This window comes from Cucurbita maxima, unplaced genomic scaffold, assembly GCF_002738345.1.
Source record: "Cucurbita maxima cultivar Rimu unplaced genomic scaffold, Cmax_1.0 Cma_Scf00006, whole genome shotgun sequence".
Taxonomy (NCBI): Eukaryota; Viridiplantae; Streptophyta; class Magnoliopsida; order Cucurbitales; family Cucurbitaceae; genus Cucurbita; species Cucurbita maxima.
The window spans coordinates 4,221,810-4,240,168 of record NW_019272022.1 but is presented as its reverse complement, the minus strand read 5'-3'; the positions used below and the strand labels follow the sequence as shown (position 1 = coordinate 4,240,168).

General features: G+C 36.2%; 2 protein-coding genes and 2 long non-coding RNA genes across 7 annotated transcripts; 2 read left to right on the top strand and 2 right to left on the bottom strand.

The window, feature by feature from the left end:
• Positions 1-167: 167 nt before the first annotated feature.
• LOC111480419 lies at positions 168-2,232 on the top strand. Its single transcript, XR_002717815.1, has 3 exons — positions 168-314; positions 459-591; positions 2,034-2,232. It is a non-coding gene; the product is annotated as an uncharacterized LOC111480419 (long non-coding RNA).
• Positions 2,233-3,326: 1,094 nt separating this feature from the next.
• LOC111480418 lies at positions 3,327-7,457 on the bottom strand. Of its 2 annotated transcripts, XR_002717814.1 has the most exons (10): positions 7,320-7,457; positions 7,040-7,223; positions 5,965-6,963; positions 5,710-5,881; positions 4,919-5,008; positions 4,718-4,817; positions 4,487-4,575; positions 4,317-4,387; positions 3,719-3,758; positions 3,327-3,347 (listed from the first exon to the last, which is right to left on the bottom strand). It is a non-coding gene; the product is annotated as an uncharacterized LOC111480418 (long non-coding RNA). The 2 variants fall into 2 exon arrangements; XR_002717813.1 differs by having other exon boundaries at positions 5,965-7,223.
• Positions 7,458-9,923: 2,466 nt separating this feature from the next.
• On the top strand, positions 9,924-10,711 carry LOC111480417. Its single transcript, XM_023125440.1, has one exon. The coding sequence runs from the start codon at positions 10,145-10,147 to the stop codon at positions 10,517-10,519; it is 375 nt and encodes a 124-aa protein (XP_022981208.1). The 5' UTR covers positions 9,924-10,144; the 3' UTR covers positions 10,520-10,711.
• An 852-nt stretch (positions 10,712-11,563) lies between these two features.
• On the bottom strand, positions 11,564-16,594 carry LOC111480414 (homeobox protein knotted-1-like 3). 3 transcript variants are annotated; one of them, XM_023125434.1, is made up of 6 exons: positions 15,608-16,594; positions 14,950-15,070; positions 13,199-13,392; positions 12,994-13,125; positions 12,787-12,923; positions 11,564-11,956 (listed from the first exon to the last, which is right to left on the bottom strand). In XM_023125434.1, exons 1-6 carry the CDS (start codon positions 16,322-16,324, stop codon positions 11,917-11,919), a joined length of 1,341 nt encoding a protein of 446 aa, XP_022981202.1. In that variant the 5' UTR covers positions 16,325-16,594; the 3' UTR covers positions 11,564-11,916. The 3 variants fall into 3 exon arrangements, with proteins under 3 accessions (XP_022981202.1, XP_022981203.1, XP_022981204.1); XM_023125435.1 differs by having other exon boundaries at positions 11,564-11,953; positions 15,608-16,593; XM_023125436.1 differs by having other exon boundaries at positions 11,564-11,945; positions 15,608-16,593.
• Positions 16,595-18,359: the final 1,765 nt, after the last annotated feature.

Genomic DNA, 18,359 nt, shown 5'->3' with positions numbered 1-18,359 from the left:
TAGTTTCTTTTAAAATTTAAGCATTCATTTTCTTGACGAAAAATTTTAATTTAGTGGGCCCCACATTCAATATTTGTCAAAAATAAGAGAATCAAACACGTGTCATAGTGTTGGCGGGAAGCCAAATAGCACTTCGCTGGTTTTATACGCTATAAATAGAATCAGCCATCAACTTTCTCCCTCTGTTCTCTCTCTCTCTCTCGGATTTTGGATCAAAATGACTTCCTCGGATCCTCCTCCTCAATGTATCTTCATCGACGACGGCTGAGAAATGCCTTAGCGCTTCTTCTTCTTCTTCTTCGTGTACATTGCTGGTAGCGCTTCTTGATCTCTGTAACTACTGACTCAATGTGATTTTATATTTAGGGTTTCGTTTTCGGAATATCGAAAAATTTGTTGTGTTTTACGTCTAATGCTTCTTCTTCTCTACTTTTGGTTTCTTGAGCTTGAATCGGTAGGTTTTGCTTTACTTTTGAGGTAGAAATTATACGAGTGATGGATTACAACTGGCATTGCTTATCTCCAGGCATTGTAATCGTCTACAATGTTGATGTTCCTCTACGGCGACGGACTTTTCGGCATTGAAAACAGGTTTGCGTTTGGCTTAATCTTTTTTTCCTTGCTATTTACGGCCTCTGTTTTCGTCTTCTTGATTCGTACTGGCGTTCAAAATCGATGATCCTGTAGTCTGGAACCTGCGTTGTTGAGAATGTTGAATTGTTCGGCTCCGTCGTATTTGTTTTTAGGATAACATGTTTTAGTTATCGGATTGAGTAAGTAGCTTTTTGTGCTGGTAAATTAGTTGCGGCGCAGTAGCCTGAACACATCTATTGATTATGCTGAATTGTTCGGCTCCGTCGTCGTATTTGTTTTATGATAATGTGTTTTTGTTATCGTATTGAATAAGTAGCGTTTTGTACTGGTAAATTAGTTGCGGTGCAGTAGCCTGAACACATCTATTGATTATGCTGAACTGTTCGGCTCCGTCGTCGTATTTGTTTTATGATAATGTGTTTTTGTTATCGTATTGAAGAAGTAGCGTTTCGTTCGCATGAATTTTGTTCTGGTAAATTAGTTGCGGCACTGGAGCCTCGATGCCTGTATTGCTCTGTCTTCTTTACGTTCAATTAACATGCAATTAGCTCGCTGCCTGTAAGCATTGTATTGATGGTTGGGACGTAGCATCTTTTGTTGACATTTATGCATATCGTATTACAGTCATGGGTGAAATTTTGTCGCGTAGTCGCATAAGCATAGTAAATTGACATAAGATATGAAGCATGTTTTCTTTTGACATTATGTTAAAAAGTAATAAATTCAATTAATAAGTTAAGGTGAATTTAATCTTTATAATATATTCTTGACCACTCATATTTTGTATTCATGCATAAATGAAATGTTGTTCATGTTTTTGAATTATTGCAGCAGTGTTTGGCTGAAAGCTCTCTAGTTTTCTCTTGCATAATTTCTGTTCTTGATTTTTTTTTTTTTTTTTTTGGTCTCAAATCTTTTGGTATTTTGAAGGCACTCTTAAGAGAGTTTGATTCATGCATATTAAAAACAAGATGTTCTACAGCATTCATTTATTTTAACTAGTGTATTCCTGGATTGAGATTTAGACATTTTTAGGCCTAATTCAATTAGTTGAAATGTAAATTTTTTCAACCAAATTAATATGATGGATTGTTTCACATCATTTATTTAAATTTTTGTTTTCAATAAAAATAAAATTTAGGGTGCAAACATTGAATTATGATTTATGATTTGAAACTCAATTACCAAATATGTTTTTAAAAATTACATTTAGTTTAGAATTGTATGAAGATGGGACGTAAACATATTAGACTGCATATCCAGATTCTGTTTTTTTTTTTTTTTTCCTTCCCTAAAAAGAAATTGATTCAAGAAAGAACTATTATTTGCTACTCCTTGAGGAACTTAGAGAATAAAATGTCAGATGTTTTACTTTTTCTTGATTTGTATTTCAATTCAGTGTCGAAAATGTACAATTTTCTATTTTTTTGGAGTTGCAGAAAAAGGAACGAGGATGTGGAATGTTGTTCGGTGAAGGTCGTTGTGTGATTCCTAAACCTAAACCTAAGCCTATATTTGATGATGCTCAAGCAATCATGTAAGGTATGTTTTCATAACGTATCCATAATAATATAAGATCAGTATCAGATTCAATTTATACACGGTCATTCTTAGCTCTAGACATAGTTCATTTTAAAATCTTTTTTACGCTCTTTACTATAATTTTTAAATTTTTTTCGTTTTTGTTCCAAAATTTTCTTTTAGAAAAAAAAAACGTGCTAGTGAATTTTGGAATACTGAATCTTAACTCTTAATAAAGTTTTGTCAAGTCGAAGATATTATCGCTACATTTTAAATCCCTTCTTATATTTTTGTAATGTACAATTGCTCTTTACTAATTCCCTAGTTTTCATTGATAAATATTCTCCTCATTTGTATCATTATATTTGTTAATCTGCAAAATATTAAAAATCTTTGTTAAGGAGGATGATAAAATTTATAAATATATAAGATTGAAAATTATAAAACGAAAAAGGTTACATTACAAATTTACAAATTTTGTTTTAGTGATGTGAAGAAAGTTAAAATTTAATCTTTATTATTGATAAAAGTATGTGACCATGGATAATATTTATGAAGATAAAAAAAATAACATTTTTTCCAAACCACAGAGATCCTCAAATTGTGAAAACAAAAATAGACAACTTAATGTTTGCAAGTTTCAAACAACCTAAATAGGATAGCTTTTCTTTCTTTTTCTTGTTGTAAAAATAAAGCTAATTTGAAAAATACTGTTGAAACTATAGTAGTATTCTAATTTTTTTTTTTTTTTTTAAAAAAAGAGTTCGTTTACCCGTAAATTTATAATCTTCTATAATGTTTGCAAGTTTCAAACAACCTAAATAGGATAGCTTTTCTTTCTTTTTCTTGATGTAAAAATAAAGCTAATTCGAAAAATACTATTGAAATTATAGTAGTATTCTAACTTTTTTGTTTAAAAAAAAAAAAAGAAGAGTTCGTTTACCCGTGAATTTGTAATCTTCTATAAAAAAAATCTCTTTCTTTTACGTGCTACTTCAAATCTCACATCTCAACATTTCTTTTGATTCGTACTTAATTATGTGTAAACTTCTAATTTCAAGAAGACTAGTTAAAGGGCTGATTTCTTGAATGAATTATAGTAAGCAGTAACAGGTTTTTCCGTGGAGGGAGTAATCGTTGCCAATAATCGCATGATTAACGGAACCTGCCAATGACCTTTTTTTTAACACGCCGCAAATCTACCGCTCCATCGAGAATATGCTGAAATTGAACTTTTACAAGAGTGGGTTGACCATGTATTTTAAAAAGATAATGTCAAGCTCTTAACTAAATTATAAGAAAAAGGCAAATAAATAATAAGTTTTTAATAATTTTTATTACTTTCATACCCATTGAATTTTAAGCTTTTGATTAGTCCCTACTAAAATATTTTATAGTTTTATAAAATGAGCAATTCCATTAAATTTTGTATTGAATAAATTATGAACTTTTAAATGATTAGAAATAATCTTAAAAGTTGAAAGAAACCTCAGATATTTTTAAAATTTCAAAAACTATTTTTTTAAATTCATGAACCAATTAAAATTTGAAAGTTTTAAACTTCTCAGCACATGCAGGAGAACATTGTAATTTTAATCGGTACCTGTTGGGACGGTGAAGATTCTTGACAAGAGTCGGCATAACTTACGGAAAGATTTGTCGGCGTAATTAGGACTGATTAGAAGAGAGTTCTATCAAATATTAAGGCACATATGCTGACAACAGATGGGTCATTGGCATCCTCTACAACCATGATAAACAGTTTAAATTAAGGCAAGACTTTTTCAAAAACATAGATGAGGAATATTTGCAAAATATCTTAAAGAGAATATACAACAATTTAATAAGGATATTATCTCTACAATTATGCAGTCGGCTAACGGTCAATAAACTGTAATTGAATTATCATCTCCACACTAAAGATAAGCAGTCGGCAGTACATTATAATTGAAAGGATTATAAGCTCAGATGTTCAATTTCAAATGCCATTCTATATAAAATTCTAACCAATTGCTTAAGCACGTAAAGGCACTGATAACTTTTTATTTTTTTTATTTTTAGTAATCTATTAGGATCTACGATCTTCTATAAGAAATTACTCAAATAAAGCAGGCAACATAACGTATTATCTTTAAACATGGAGGCATTAATTAAAGGTACTAATTCAACATGCAGGTGAAGGCAATAATCAAGAAAGATACCAGTCGAATTTGGCAACTGCTGCCAAAAGGCTAACAAAAGATGATTCGCCACATAGATGCTCAGCTAGTTCCTTATAGAAAAGTATACAAGTATCTTATTACGAAATTGATAGGGCAGTGATGAATCAATAATAAATAGAATTTGGTACTACTCTTTTATAGATGAATACCTTCAGAAGCCAAGACGATGGATCCAAATGTCGTCAATCAAGCCACCATATGCTTGTGATCAATTTATAAGGCATTTCCAATTCACAACCTGCAGACAAGACCCAAATGCTCAATGATTAAGAATTCCAGCATGGGGCAAAAGTACTAAAAATGTAGAATGTTTCAGTGTATGTCGAAGAAGAGTACAGAAGGTCATTTGTATAAATGAATTCGAGTTTGCAATTACTTACAGCTGCAAGATCTCTAGAAGAAACATAAGTTTTACATCCTTCAACATTCATTGTTATTTGACATAGCATGGGAAGCAAGAAGCGATCAGAGTTGAAGGGGCTGTCGTTTGGAAATAAATTGAAAAACAGAGAAACAAAACCTCAGGTATTTCAGAAATATGTGATAAACACCAGATTGTCAGTAAGTGAAAGCTGACAAACCTCTGTTCATCTTCACTTTCTACAGAGAGCATATAGTCTAAGAGTTGCTTCACTTTTTCTGTCCATGCATCGGGGGTTTGCGCAAGATAGCTGGAATAAAAGAGAAAATAATGTCAACTTGAGGTAATGTGAGATCACACATCGGTTAGAGAGGAGAACGAAACATTTTTCATAAGGGTGTGGAAGACTCTCCCTAGCAAACACGTTTTAAAAACCTAAAGGGAAATCCTAAAAAGAACAATATCTGCTACCAGTGAGCTTGAGCTGTTATAGGTAATCTAAGTGAAGATAGAAGTCTTCGGAGAGACCAAACAATAAACGATCTACCGGATCAGAAATGAGAGTACTCTAGACTGTCAACCACTATATGGGCATGAAGGAGCAGGATTAAAACACCTCACAGACATTAAACTAACTGAATGGAGAAAATTCATATTTGATATATTTCGATCGTCTTTGGTAGCTGATTATCATTCTTTGCTTTCTAGAGAAAACTACTTCAAGATTGCTTAATATCCAACTTGACAAAACCTAGCTTCACTAAAAAATAATCTAAAATTGAAAGCTGTAAAATTTTAACCAAATATACAACAAAACAGCCCACTTATATGGTTGGTTGGGTTAAGTCATCAATTTCCTTAATTTGTTTATCAGCATAATTAATTAATTATCCAAGTGATTCCATCAAGTTAGCTAAATCAAATGGCAATAAACCTACAAGTAAACATAGAGTTCATGCTAATAAATGAAACTCGACCTACTAAATAGTTGACATCAAATTAGTTATGCACCTTGATCTTCACGAACATTTGATATCGACTTAATTATCTTTTCCACCAAAAAGAAGGCAGTAGCCACATTCCGCTTCTTTAAGATAACACTCTCCTTCAAGGAGAAATTCTTTCAAGCATCATATTTCATATAGGCCAGTTCATTCAGCACCATACCGATCTCAGCTCTTGACTTCTCCAAGACAAATATTAGACATCTGAGAATATACATGAGAAGTTAATAAAGCAACATTACTGGTAGCAATCACTGAATACCTGTCGGATGGAATAGGATCTCGAACATCAGGTAATTCAATTTCGCCTATCAGCCAAACTTCTCCTAGAATAGATACCATAGACAGCCAAACTAAGAGCCTGAAGAAAATGCGTGAAGGATAGCTGAAATTCCATCACGCATATGTTTGGACCAAACATTGGAGGGCACTAGACACAAAAGACATTTTAACGTGGTGTCTGAAACATATAACACATCAGCCAAACAATAACAATCTGTAATTATGAAAAAACCAAGAACTAACATGGCAGAAAATTCTGCAATTAGTGAAAGAAAATTAAAACCAAAAAGAATGTCCAACTGGATAAATCAACCTACAATTGATGCATTAGTCAAGAAACTACGCAAGTAATCTTTACTGTTAGCACCATTAATTTCAACTTCCAGATTTATATAGAATCGAGACTCCAACAACAGAAGTAGTTGATACAAGATATAAAAATTCAAAACACTCCTCCAAAACGGAAGATCCTGACCTAGATGAACAATAAAAGCAACATCGATTAAGGAGGCCAGAAAAGAAAGCATAATGCATATAACTCTCTGGAAAATCCTATCCACGATTTAATCAATTATTTCCTAATGTTAAGAACCTCAATCACCAGAGCAGAAGTGAATTCATGATTAATTCGGGACAATGAAGTAAATAACTATCTTGCAAATCTGATGTCGTGCCTTATGATCAATCTAATGCATTTCCTCAACAGAACATCAATAGTCAAAGGAATAAGGAGGATAACTCATTGTTCTGTTTATCGTCAATAATCAACTGACTGATGTAGAAATGCAACCAAGAGAAAGTATACGGATAGCCGACGCATTGGCTGGATTAGGCCTCTAGTATCAGCGGAATCTTCGAGACGATCTCCAGAAAACTCAGGAACATGAAAAAACGCAGCCAAGCCAAAATCCTAACATACAGCTACAAATACACATCGCAATTCTCCTCTCCAGGTCAACTAATAATTCCTTACCAATGCCTAGAAGTTTTAAACGCTATTTTGAGAACATATATGTGCAAGTTTACCGCGGATACCAAAGTGTTAAGGAACATACCAGTCCTGAGAAGCCGATCAAGAAACTTCGCTCCAACAGCATAGTAAACTCTAGTAAGCGAGGCACGATCGTCCACCTCGCAAATTTTAGTGACTAAGAAAAGGCCAGCGAGACGCTGCTCGTCCTTCAAGAGCTTCAAAGAATCTTCTATGGATTCCGACCGTGTTTGCTCCTGCTGTAACTCCTACGAAATAGTAAAACAAGAACAAATGTGCGTACAGTGAGAATACTGAGAAATGCAATACTGAGTTCGTGAAAAAAAAGAGAGGAAGACATTCACCATGAAAGCAGAGAACTCGAGACTGGAGAATGAACTTGAGAATTCAAATGGAGAAGAGTATTCAAGCGGTAACCTCGTTCCTTCGTCTTCGCTGCTTCTCTTTGATGTTATGGTTTACGAGAGGTCTCCCGCCTCCGATTCCAAAGCCCGGGAAATTGCAGAATGACGCAGGACCATCTATTTATAGTTGAGCCGGCCCATTATCTACTTTCGTGATTTATCTGGGCCGAACCATAACCGTACTTCGACCGGGGATCGGAATTACATAAGGGTATAATTGTAAAATCGCTATTTTCTTTTCATTTAATTTTAGCATGCAACCACAAAGTGTATATTTTTCATTTTAGATTTAGAAGTTAAAAATATCAAGTATTGCTATTTTCTATGCTTAATTATATTAAATATTGACATTTATTTTTTTTAAAGAAAAAAATAATTGAGGTATTTACTCTAATTACACATTTTTATCATACGTGACTATGACCTATGTTTTCTGTCACGGCCGTATGACAACCCTAGATGAATTCATTAAATTTGAGGGCAATTTTGGTATTTTTCACCTTTAAATGCAACGAGGGTAAATATCAGAGATGATTCCCGTCCATCACTTTAACAAAAATCATTTACCGACTTATATGTTTTTAAAATCGAATTAAAATTATAAAAGTGACTCCTATCAAAATCACTTCCAAACATATAAAACCCTACTTAAAGACTCGACCACGTCAGCTAAAATACTCGTTTAAACTATCGATCGAGATTACACAAACGAATACGTAAGTTTGAATAGCTTCCAACTCATTTTCCCTAATATTTTAAAGCTCAGCCTAATAAGTAAAGAAATATGCTTGTTGGTTAAGGAGATGGTCGGCAGGTGGTGTTGGTCACGTGCGCTACAAGAAAACAAACAAGAGATAAAAACAAAAGGTGTGACACGCGTCGAGCTCTGATTGGTAGAGGCATTGATGAAAGTCATTGTTGGATTCTATGGCGAGTGGCTGTGGCAGAGATCCCAACGGAAGTGACCACCGCATACATTCATTCAGTAACAAAATAAATAAATAATAATGTTATTTTTTATTTATTTTGTAATGGATGCATTGAATTTGTATAATCTGAATAAAAAAGCTCATGGCTTTTGCTGAATTGGGAGTTGTGTTGGCTGTATCCATTGAAACTAAAGTGAAAATGTTTAGTTAATTGTTGGGATTAAAATAAGATTAGTAATTTTAATTTTAATTGTAATTTTAAATAATTTATATTGTTGATTTGTAACGGCCAGATCCACCGCTAGTTTTAAATCATTGAAGGGAAGCCCGAGAGGGAAAGCTCAAAGAGGACAATATCTACTAGTGATGGATTTAAGTTGTTACAAATGGTATCTAAGCTAGACACTGGACGATGTGTCAGCCTTCTCGCTGTTCTCCAAAGGGGAGTAGACATGAGACTGTGTGCCAATAAGGACGATGGGCCCCAAACGGGGTGGATTTGGTGGCAATCCCACATCAATTGAAGAAATGAACGAGTGTCAGCGATGACACTGGGCCTTGAAGAGAAGTGGATTGTGATGTCCCACATTGATTGGGGAGGAGAACAAAACACCTTTTAAAGGCTGTGGAAACCTTCCCCTAGCAAACGCGTTTTAAAGCCTTAAGGAGAAGCTCATAGAGGACAATATCTAGTGGTGAATTTGGGTCGTTACATGATTAATTAAAAAAAATGAGCATGATGGTAAGTGAGTAATAGACAAAAGAAAAATAGTCTAAGTCTGCTTTAGCCCGTTACGTATTGTCGTCAGCCTCACGGTTTTAAAACGCGTCTACTAGGAAGAGGTTTCTACACCCTTAAGGGTCCAATGTCCTCGCTGACACACCATTCGGTGTCTGTCTAAGTCCGCTTTAGCCCGTTACGTATCGTCGTCAGCCTCACGATTTTAAAACGCGTCTATTAGGAAGAGGTTTCCACATCCTTAAGGGTCCAATGTCCTCGCTGACACATCATTCGATGTCTAACTCTAATACCATTTATAACATCTCAAACCTAGGGAGAGGTTTATACACTCTCAAGGGCCAGCGTCCTCGCTCACACACCACTGGCCCGTTACGTATCGTCGTTAGCCTAACGATTTTAAAACGCGTCTATTAGGAAGAGGTTTCCACACCCTTAAGGGTCGAATGTCCTCGCTGACACATCATTTGATGTCTAACTCTAATACCATTTATAACATCCCAAACCTAGGGAGAGGTTTATACACTCTCAAAGGCCAGCGTCCTCGCTCACACACCACTGGCTCTAATACTATTTGTAACATACCAAATTCATCGCTAACAGATATTTTTCACTTTGACCCGTTATGTATCGCTATCAACTTCACCATTTTAAAACGCGTCTACTATGAATAAATTTTCACACTATTATAACTAATATTTTGTTCCCTTCTCTGAAGAAGGGATCTCACAATTACATCCTCTACTAAAAATATTATTTATAAGAGTCTCGGACAATAAATAATAAAAAATAATAATATAAAATTGAAATAAATATACTCGTAACAATAAATAAAAAGTTAAATATAACCCAAATTAGTTTTTTAAAATGGATGAATTTAAGTAAGTACATAAAATTTTAATTGAAAAACTAAATTAGAGAAAAGGCATTATGCTTTACCCGGTTTGACAGCCAAACTGCCGCAAATTTCTCCTCTTTTAGTCTCATCCATCTCTATATATTTCTTCCATTTCTCTCTCCCACTTCCATCACTTCATTGTTCATTTCTCTCTCTAGAACAATCAAGAAGTTCCAGAGCACAGCCATTTTCATCTTTCATGATGTTGAACGAGTACCATCCATTTTCATTTACTCGCAAGCTCAAATCCTCAATCCGCTGTTTCCGTCGCGATCATAGCGATTTCTTTGAAAGCGAAGACGATTCTTCACCAAGAACCCCTAGATCGCCGCTGAAATCAATGGCTGCAGAGTTCCCGGAGATTCGAGGAATGTGCAGGAATCTCGTCGCTCGGATCGGCAGGTGTCGCCGCCGGTACCATCACTCCGCCGATTTCCGATACGATCCTTCTAGCTATGCGCTTAATTTCGAGGACGAACAGGTTCGGGATGATGATGAGTTTCCGATTAGGGATTTCGCTTCGAGATTGCCGGCGTCTCCGCCGACTTCCCGGAGACTTTCGCCCGCGAAATGAGGACCGCTAATTAGCATTACCACCACCGCCGCCTGTATATCTCATGATATTTTGAAACGATGGGGACGGGAATCTCCTTTGATTGTAACTCTATAATACTAAAGCCTTGTAATTTAATTTTTTAGTTTAGAGAATTTGAATTTTCGGATTCTTACTCGAAAATACATACTTTCAATAAAATATAAAATTAGTTTTTATGGCCAATTTATTATTAATTTTTTTTAGAGAAAAATTGGTATACTTTATCTAAAATAAAATTGTTTAAATTAATCATTTATTCGATTTTTTTTAATATAATAATTTATTAATATATAAAATATCTATTTACTTAAGATTAAAATTTTAATTTCAATATATATTTTTTTAAAGTTGCATTCAAATTTTAACCAATAAATAAATAATATATATATATATATATATATATAAAATATACACTATCATAAACAAAAAAAATAAAAATAAAAATAAATAAATCAAAATAAATCAACCTAACTCACTCAATCTTCATTTATTTGAATCTAATAAATAAGTTGGATGGTTGAGTTAGTTTGGGTTATTTATATATTTATTCAATTTTTTTAATAAAAAATAAAATATTAATATGTAAAATAATACAAGAAATACTCCTTTCCCTAACAATGATGTAGGATCTCACAATCCACCCTTTAACAACTTAGCATCCCTGCTAGCACATCGTCCGATGCGATACCAGTTGTACCAATCAAAACCCACTGTTACTAGGATATTATCTGTTTTAGCTCCTTACGTGTCCTCACTGTTTTAAAACGCGTCAGTTAGGGAAGATGTTTCTACACCCCTATAAGAAATGTTCGTTCCCCTCTCCAACCGATGTGAGATCCCACCGTTTCATTCAACTCAAACTAACTTTTAAGAAAATCATAAACCAATCTAACTCGTCAAATTTTCATTTGTTTGAATCTAACCCAAACCAACTCAAGTTTATAACCCAACTCAAACAGTACGAATGGGTTGGATTCGTCTATGATACCCTTTATATTAAACTTTAGCACATATTATACCGTAAGGAAGAATGCGAGATTATTAAAACTGCACACATGTAACCCCCCTCACCTTTTTTATACACATACATGAAGAAGATAAACAAAAATCATAACTCCAATCCATGTGGAGTATCCAATTCATTTCCATTAATATACTCCTAAATATCAACTTCTAAGTACCTTTTTTTTGCCTGTCACACGGCATATATTTCTCCGTCCCCATTCTCGTCCTGTTTTAGTTCCATCTCGAACTTCTTCGGTCAAAGCGATAACTATGTTCGTTTTGCAAGCTATAAATGAATATAACTCCAACAATTAGTATGGGGTGGGTTCATATGCTGCAGCTACAAGAGTTTGTTGGCTGTTGAACCAAAGTCATTTGAAACAGTTGCTGCTGTTTTCACCTGCATTACTTCTTTCAAATTAAGGTTGGTGCAAGTTACACATGAGTTAATAAAAAAAATTAAAAAAAAAACTCAAATTCTTGTAAAAGTTGTGATCATAGGCGTTTTAAAACTAGAAATTAAATGAAAAATTGACGTAGTGTTGACTAGAACGCTATTTAGATAGGATGATTTTTTATACTCTTAAGGGTAGTTTTTTAAATGTGTATGTGAGATCCTACATGGGTTGCAGAGGGGGAATATAAAAGTGTGGAAACCTCCTTAGTGGACATGTTTTAAAATTTTGAAGGAATCCTAGAAGAAAAAGCCCAAATATGACAATATATGCTAGCTAGTGGTGGGCTTGAGCTATTACAAATGGTATCAGAACCAGACACCGGACACTATGTCATCGAGAATGCTGAGCTCCCAAGGGAGGTGAACTCCCTAGTATACACGTTTTAAAATTTTTGGGGGAAGTGTATACGCGTTTTAAAACCTTGGAAGAAGCCCACAAGGGAAAGCACAAAAATGACAATACATGCTAGCAGTAGACTCAGAAGAAATTAAAGCTTTGAGAAGGGAAGCCCAGAAGTGAAAGCTCAAAGATGACTATCTGCTAGAGGTGGGCTTGAGCTGTTACAAATGGTCTCAGAGACAGACACCAAGCACTATGCTATCGAGAACGCTGGGCTCCCAAGGGGATGGATCTCCCTAGTATACACGTTTTAAAACTTTGGGGGAAGTGTATACGCATTTTAAAACCATGGAGGAAGCACAAAGAACTAGCGGTGAGCTCGTAGTAAACTTAAGCTGTTACCGTATGTTACCGTATATAAAGGGTCGGGAAAAAGATATATACCTTTTGCGTTTGCTTTTCAAGTTTGTAGAACTCGAAGGATTGCTATGCCAGTTTCGCTTCCTCTGGTTAATGAACCAATTGTTTATCTGTTTTAATTGCAGACCAGTTTCTTGCACCAACCTTGCCTTATCTTCCTCCTAATAAGGCCAGAAAATCAACCATTAATGTTCCAAACACATTAAAATTTTGTAAATGAGCCCAACTTACAGTAGGATAAGGCCACTTTGAATGTGATTGCCACCATTGTTTTAGAACAGAGGTGGTATCACCAGGGAGCTTTCCAGCTCTCCTTTTTCTCAGAATTTCTTCCCTTATATCCACAATTTTCTCCTTGTAACCCTGTCGGGAAAAGGGTCAGAAACAGAACATGTTTTAAAAGAAAAACATTAATGTAATATAAAACATTCATTACCGCTTTTAATTCATGCTTCAGTTCTTGTCTGACCCTTTCCATCAAGGACCTCTCAGTTTCTGTGGGAATAAGAGGCCCAAATCCCATGGTGTCAGGACAATCTAAACTCGCTTCGAACAAATTTGAATCGCTATCGACTTGATCGTCGTCGTCATCCGACATTGTCGCTCCCGTGCCTTCGCCGGGTGAAACTCCTAATGTAGCGAAAACAATATGACTTTGCTGTTAATATGATTGCTAGGTAAAACACCATGCTCAAAACAAAACAGGTGGTTCCTTGGTCACGACTAGCGAGAGCTAAAGTTTCATTAAAGAGCGCTTTCACGGAGCTAAGGATTACAACTATGAGATCCTACATCGAGTGGAGAGAGGAACGAGTGCTAGCGAGAATGCTGGCATTGAATAGAGGTGGATTGTGAGATCTCACATCGGTTGAAGAGAGGAACGAGTGCCAGCGAGAACGCTGGTCCATGAAAGGGGTGGATTGTGAGATCCCATATCAGTTGGAGAGAAGAACGAGTGCTAGTAAGAATGCTGGACCTTGGAGGGGATAAATTGTGAGATCTCACATCAGTGGGAGAGAGGAACAAGTGTCAGCGAGGCGCTGGTCCATGAAAGGGGGTGGATCGTGAGATCCCAAATCGGTTGGAGAGAGGAACGAGTGCCAACAAAGATAATGGCTCTGGTCCATGAAAGGGGGTGGATCGTGAGATCCCAAATCGAGTGGAGAGAGGAACGAGTGCTAGCGAGAATGCTGGCATTGAATAGAGGTGGATTGTGAGATCTCACATCGGTTGAAGAGAGGAACGAGTGCCAGCGAGAACGCTGGTCCATGAAAGGGGTGGATTGTGAGATCCCATATCAGTTGGAGAGAAGAACGAGTGCTAGTAAGAATGCTGGACCTTGGAGGGGATAAATTGTGAGATCTCACATCAGTGGGAGAGAGGAACAAGTGTCAGCGAGGCGCTGGTCCATGAAAGGGGGTGGATCGTGAGATCCCAAATCGGTTGGAGAGAGGAACGAGTGCGAGGCGCTGGTCCATGAAAGGGGGTGGATCGTGAGATCCCAAATCGGTTGGAGAGAGGAACGAGTGCCAACAAAGATAATGGCTCTGGTCCATGAAAGGGGGTGGATCGTGAGATCCCAAATCGAGTGGAGAGAGGAACGAGTGCTAGCGAGAATGCTGGCATTGAATAGAGGTGGATTGTGAGATCTCACATCGGTTGAAGAGAGGAACGAGTGCCAGCGAGAACGCTGGTCCATGAAAGGGGGTGGATCGTGAGATCCCAAATCGGTTGGAGAGAGGAACGAGTGCTAGCGAGAATGCTGGCATTGAATAGAGGTGGATTGTGAGATCTCACATCAGTGGGAGAGAGGAACAAGTGTCAGCGAGGCGCTGGTCCATGAAAGGGGGTGGATCGTGAGATCCCAAATCGGTTGGAGAGAGGAACGAGTGCCAACAAAGATAATGGCTCTGGTCCATGAAAGGGGGTGGATCGTGAGATCCCAAATCGATTGGAGATCGGAACGAGTGTCAACGAGAACGCTAGTCCCCGAAGGGGGTGGAACCTCGAAGGGCATTGGACCTCGAAGGACGATGGGTTACGAGATCTCACATCGGTTGAGGGGGAACGAAGTATTCTTTATAAAAGAGTGGAAACCTTTGCTACTAAACGCATTTTAAGAACCTTGAGAGGAAACCAAAACAAAAAGTACAAAAAGAATAATATCTACTAGTACTAAGCTTATACCTGTTAAGCTTTGTAGCGACTGCTCGATGTCCCAGCAAGCCATTACAGCTTCCATGGCATGGACACGAACATGTTGCTGGAGTTGTTCTTTGAACGAACAAAGCAAAAGAACATAATGCGTCTGCAACACGAGCATAGAAACAAAACAAACCAATCAAACAGCCATTTAAACAACCTCCAAATCTCAGTTATAATCTTCACTCACTCATTTAAGCATCTAAATAAATGTTCATAAATCAATATCAACAATCAGACAGGGCAGCCAATTCTCAGCAGCACTGCAACGACATAAATTTTCTCGACCCAAGCAGCCAGAGAGTACAACTGAAAAAAAAACATGACCAAGCGACAGAACAACCGACACAAAAATAATTTCTGGTTACTGTCTTTACAATTTGGCCATACGTTGTAAAAAGCTTGGTAGCACAATTAAATGGCAGATTCTAGTTATTTATTACCATATCTGCCATACTAATTATGGCAGTCTTCAAGTTGCAAGTGAAATTATGAACCACTAATTTATCCATTAGCAGTTCATCCAGTTCTTCTAGAAATTGAATCAAGCCAGAAATTTAGAACAATTTCTGGTAAAAACAGCAATTCCAATCCAAAAAAATTTGTGAAAAGATTAAATAAGAAGGATTATGAGGGAATATACCATGAATTGATCGAGGTCTTTGTCATCGCCGACCATGAGCGGCGCGGTGTGGCCCAAGGCGGAGTACTTAGCGACAACATTCTGAGACTGAGCGAGCTGCGCGTCAATCCTCGGCAATTGGTCGACGGGCGTGGCGATGCGAAGACAAGCGACATGAGCTGAAAGCAGCTGTTCATAAAGCGGATGAGCAAGAATCTCCGTTTTGTAACGAGCATATTGCCAATTCAAAACCCCTTCTCCACCACCACCGCCGCCGCCAGGTTCTACCGCCATGCCGTCGCTTTTGTTCAATCCATCGCCGCTATTGGCATCGTTAGCGGCACCGATCATATTGTCACCAGCAGCAGCGGCGGCGACATCGTTAATAACATCGCTGTGGTTTCTTTGGAGAATAGGACGAGAGAGCCATTGGTTAGAGGAGTGAGAAACAGTGGAATCGGATGCTGTGGTGTGAAGGTTGAGGAAATTGGTATTGACGGCGGCGGTGGCGGTGGTGGTAGTGTCGGTAGAGTAGTGAGAATGGGGGTTTTGGTTACGGAGAAGTGCGTTGTTCAGCCAATTCGGCGCCGTTTGCGGCGGGTGGTGGTGGTGGTGGTGGGATTTGGGGTCCGGCAGAATGGTACTCAAAGAGGCATCGGAACGTGGTTGATTCTGCGGCGGTTGTTGGTCGGAGAAGTGGAGGGGAAGGTCCTGGGAGAGGGGATTGTGATACGCCATGGAAGAGCAGAGAGAAAAGGAAGGGAATTAAGGTATGAGAAATGGGTGAGTCAGTGGTTATGTAGCGGCCATGGCGGTCGATCCTGTAAAGGAAAAAGGGACATCAAATTCGAGGAACCAAAAAACCTGTAGAAATAAAGGATGAAGAAAGAGAAGATTTACAGTTGATTTTGTTGCAGTAATCAGAAATAATGGAGAGAGAGAGAGAGAGAGGGAAAGGGTTTTCCAATGGTGATTGGAACAGAAGATTGGATAGAAGAGTGAGAAAACGAGAGGAGGTTCTTTCTACCTCTACAAGTCTTCTACTATAAACAAACCAAAAAAAAAAACAAGAACATCGTACCACACAAAAAAAAAAAAAAAAATGATCTTGTCAAGTTATCTATTTGATAATTATATTTAGATTCGAGTATGGAAAGTTTTGGTCTAGAATATAATGTTTGAAAGTAGTTGAATTATGCTCAAATTGATGCTATATTTCACTTAACAATAAGTGGAGGTGAGATTCGAGCAAGCATCTAACATTTTGGTCAATAATCTAACATTTTGATGGATAATTAAGGGTGTGAAAACCTTTTCCTAAAAGACGCGTTTTAAAATTGTGTGGCTGACGGTGATATGTAACAGGCTAAAGCGGACAATATTTGTTTACGTTGGACTTGGATTGTTACTAATGGTATCGAAGATAGACACTGGACGGTGTACCAGCGAGGACATTAGAGCTCTCAAGGGGTGGATTTTGGGATCCCGCCACGGTTGGAGAGGGAAACTAGATATTTCTTATAAGGGTGTAGATACCAAATGTGGTTTAAAACTGTAAGGCTAATAATGATATGTAACGAGCCTTCAATGTTTTGAAGTAGTTGAATTGTGTTCAAGTTGACGTCTTAGTAACTATATTCTTACTTGAGATTAACAAGTGCATGGAAAGATAACCTAGTGCGTGTGGTTGTGCGTGGTATGCATCTCGGTGCCACCGAACAAATCATTATTCTATCTCATTTTGATCTTTCTTTTATAAATATTATTGGATGTCGCTCAAAATAATATTTTAATTAATTATAAATTTTTAATATACCAAAAAAAAGTAGTCGAAAAAAATACTAAATTAATAAAAATATATTTAAACTGCTCCAAAATTTTGAATTTTAAAATTTTTAATAATATTTTTAATTTTAAAAAAATATTAAAAAAAACACCATAAATTTTGAAAAGTGGAAAGGTATATTTAAATTTTTTTTAAAAAATTAGAGGTATTTTGAAGATTATAGCATATATTTAAAAGATTTAATAAATTTTTTAAAAATTCAATGATATTTATTTAAAAACAAAATATTATCGTCTCATTTAAAATTAACTATAAAGGTATTTTTATTTTTTCTAAATTTATGATATTATTCAAAAATTTAAAATTCATAAACATTTTTAAAAATAAAATATAAAATTTATTGATATTTTTATTAATTTAGGGAAGGGAGGTGGATTTAATAATAATTGTAAAATATTGTGCTACGTGTTTTGGAGATACCCAACAGCGGTCTACGCATTAATTAATTATTTTAAATACATTGGAATCTTGTTTTTTTTTCCTTTTATTCCTACTTTATTTAGGTTGGTCCCTCGTTAACGTGTCACGCCAATTAAAACCTATATTTATTCTTTATTTAACATAAAGTCTTATGATCATCAAAATTAAATGTTTTGATTAAAAAGGAACGACTTTTAATTTTTATTACATATTGATGATTATTATATTGTAGAATATATTACACTAAGACATCCTTAAATTAGAATCGTACACAAAACTTTATTTTCGAGCTTATATAAAATTAATCCACCTCATTAAAATTAATCAATAGTTTATAGTTATAGACCTTTTAACGGTTGAACGATGATTGTGATTGATTATACGAGCAGAAGATGGTATGACGTTCAAAGTAATGCTTATATTCCTCTTTTCTTACAACAATTGTGACACCCTACATGTTAGAATTTAGAATATATGAGATCCTCACATCGGTTGAAGAGGAAAAAT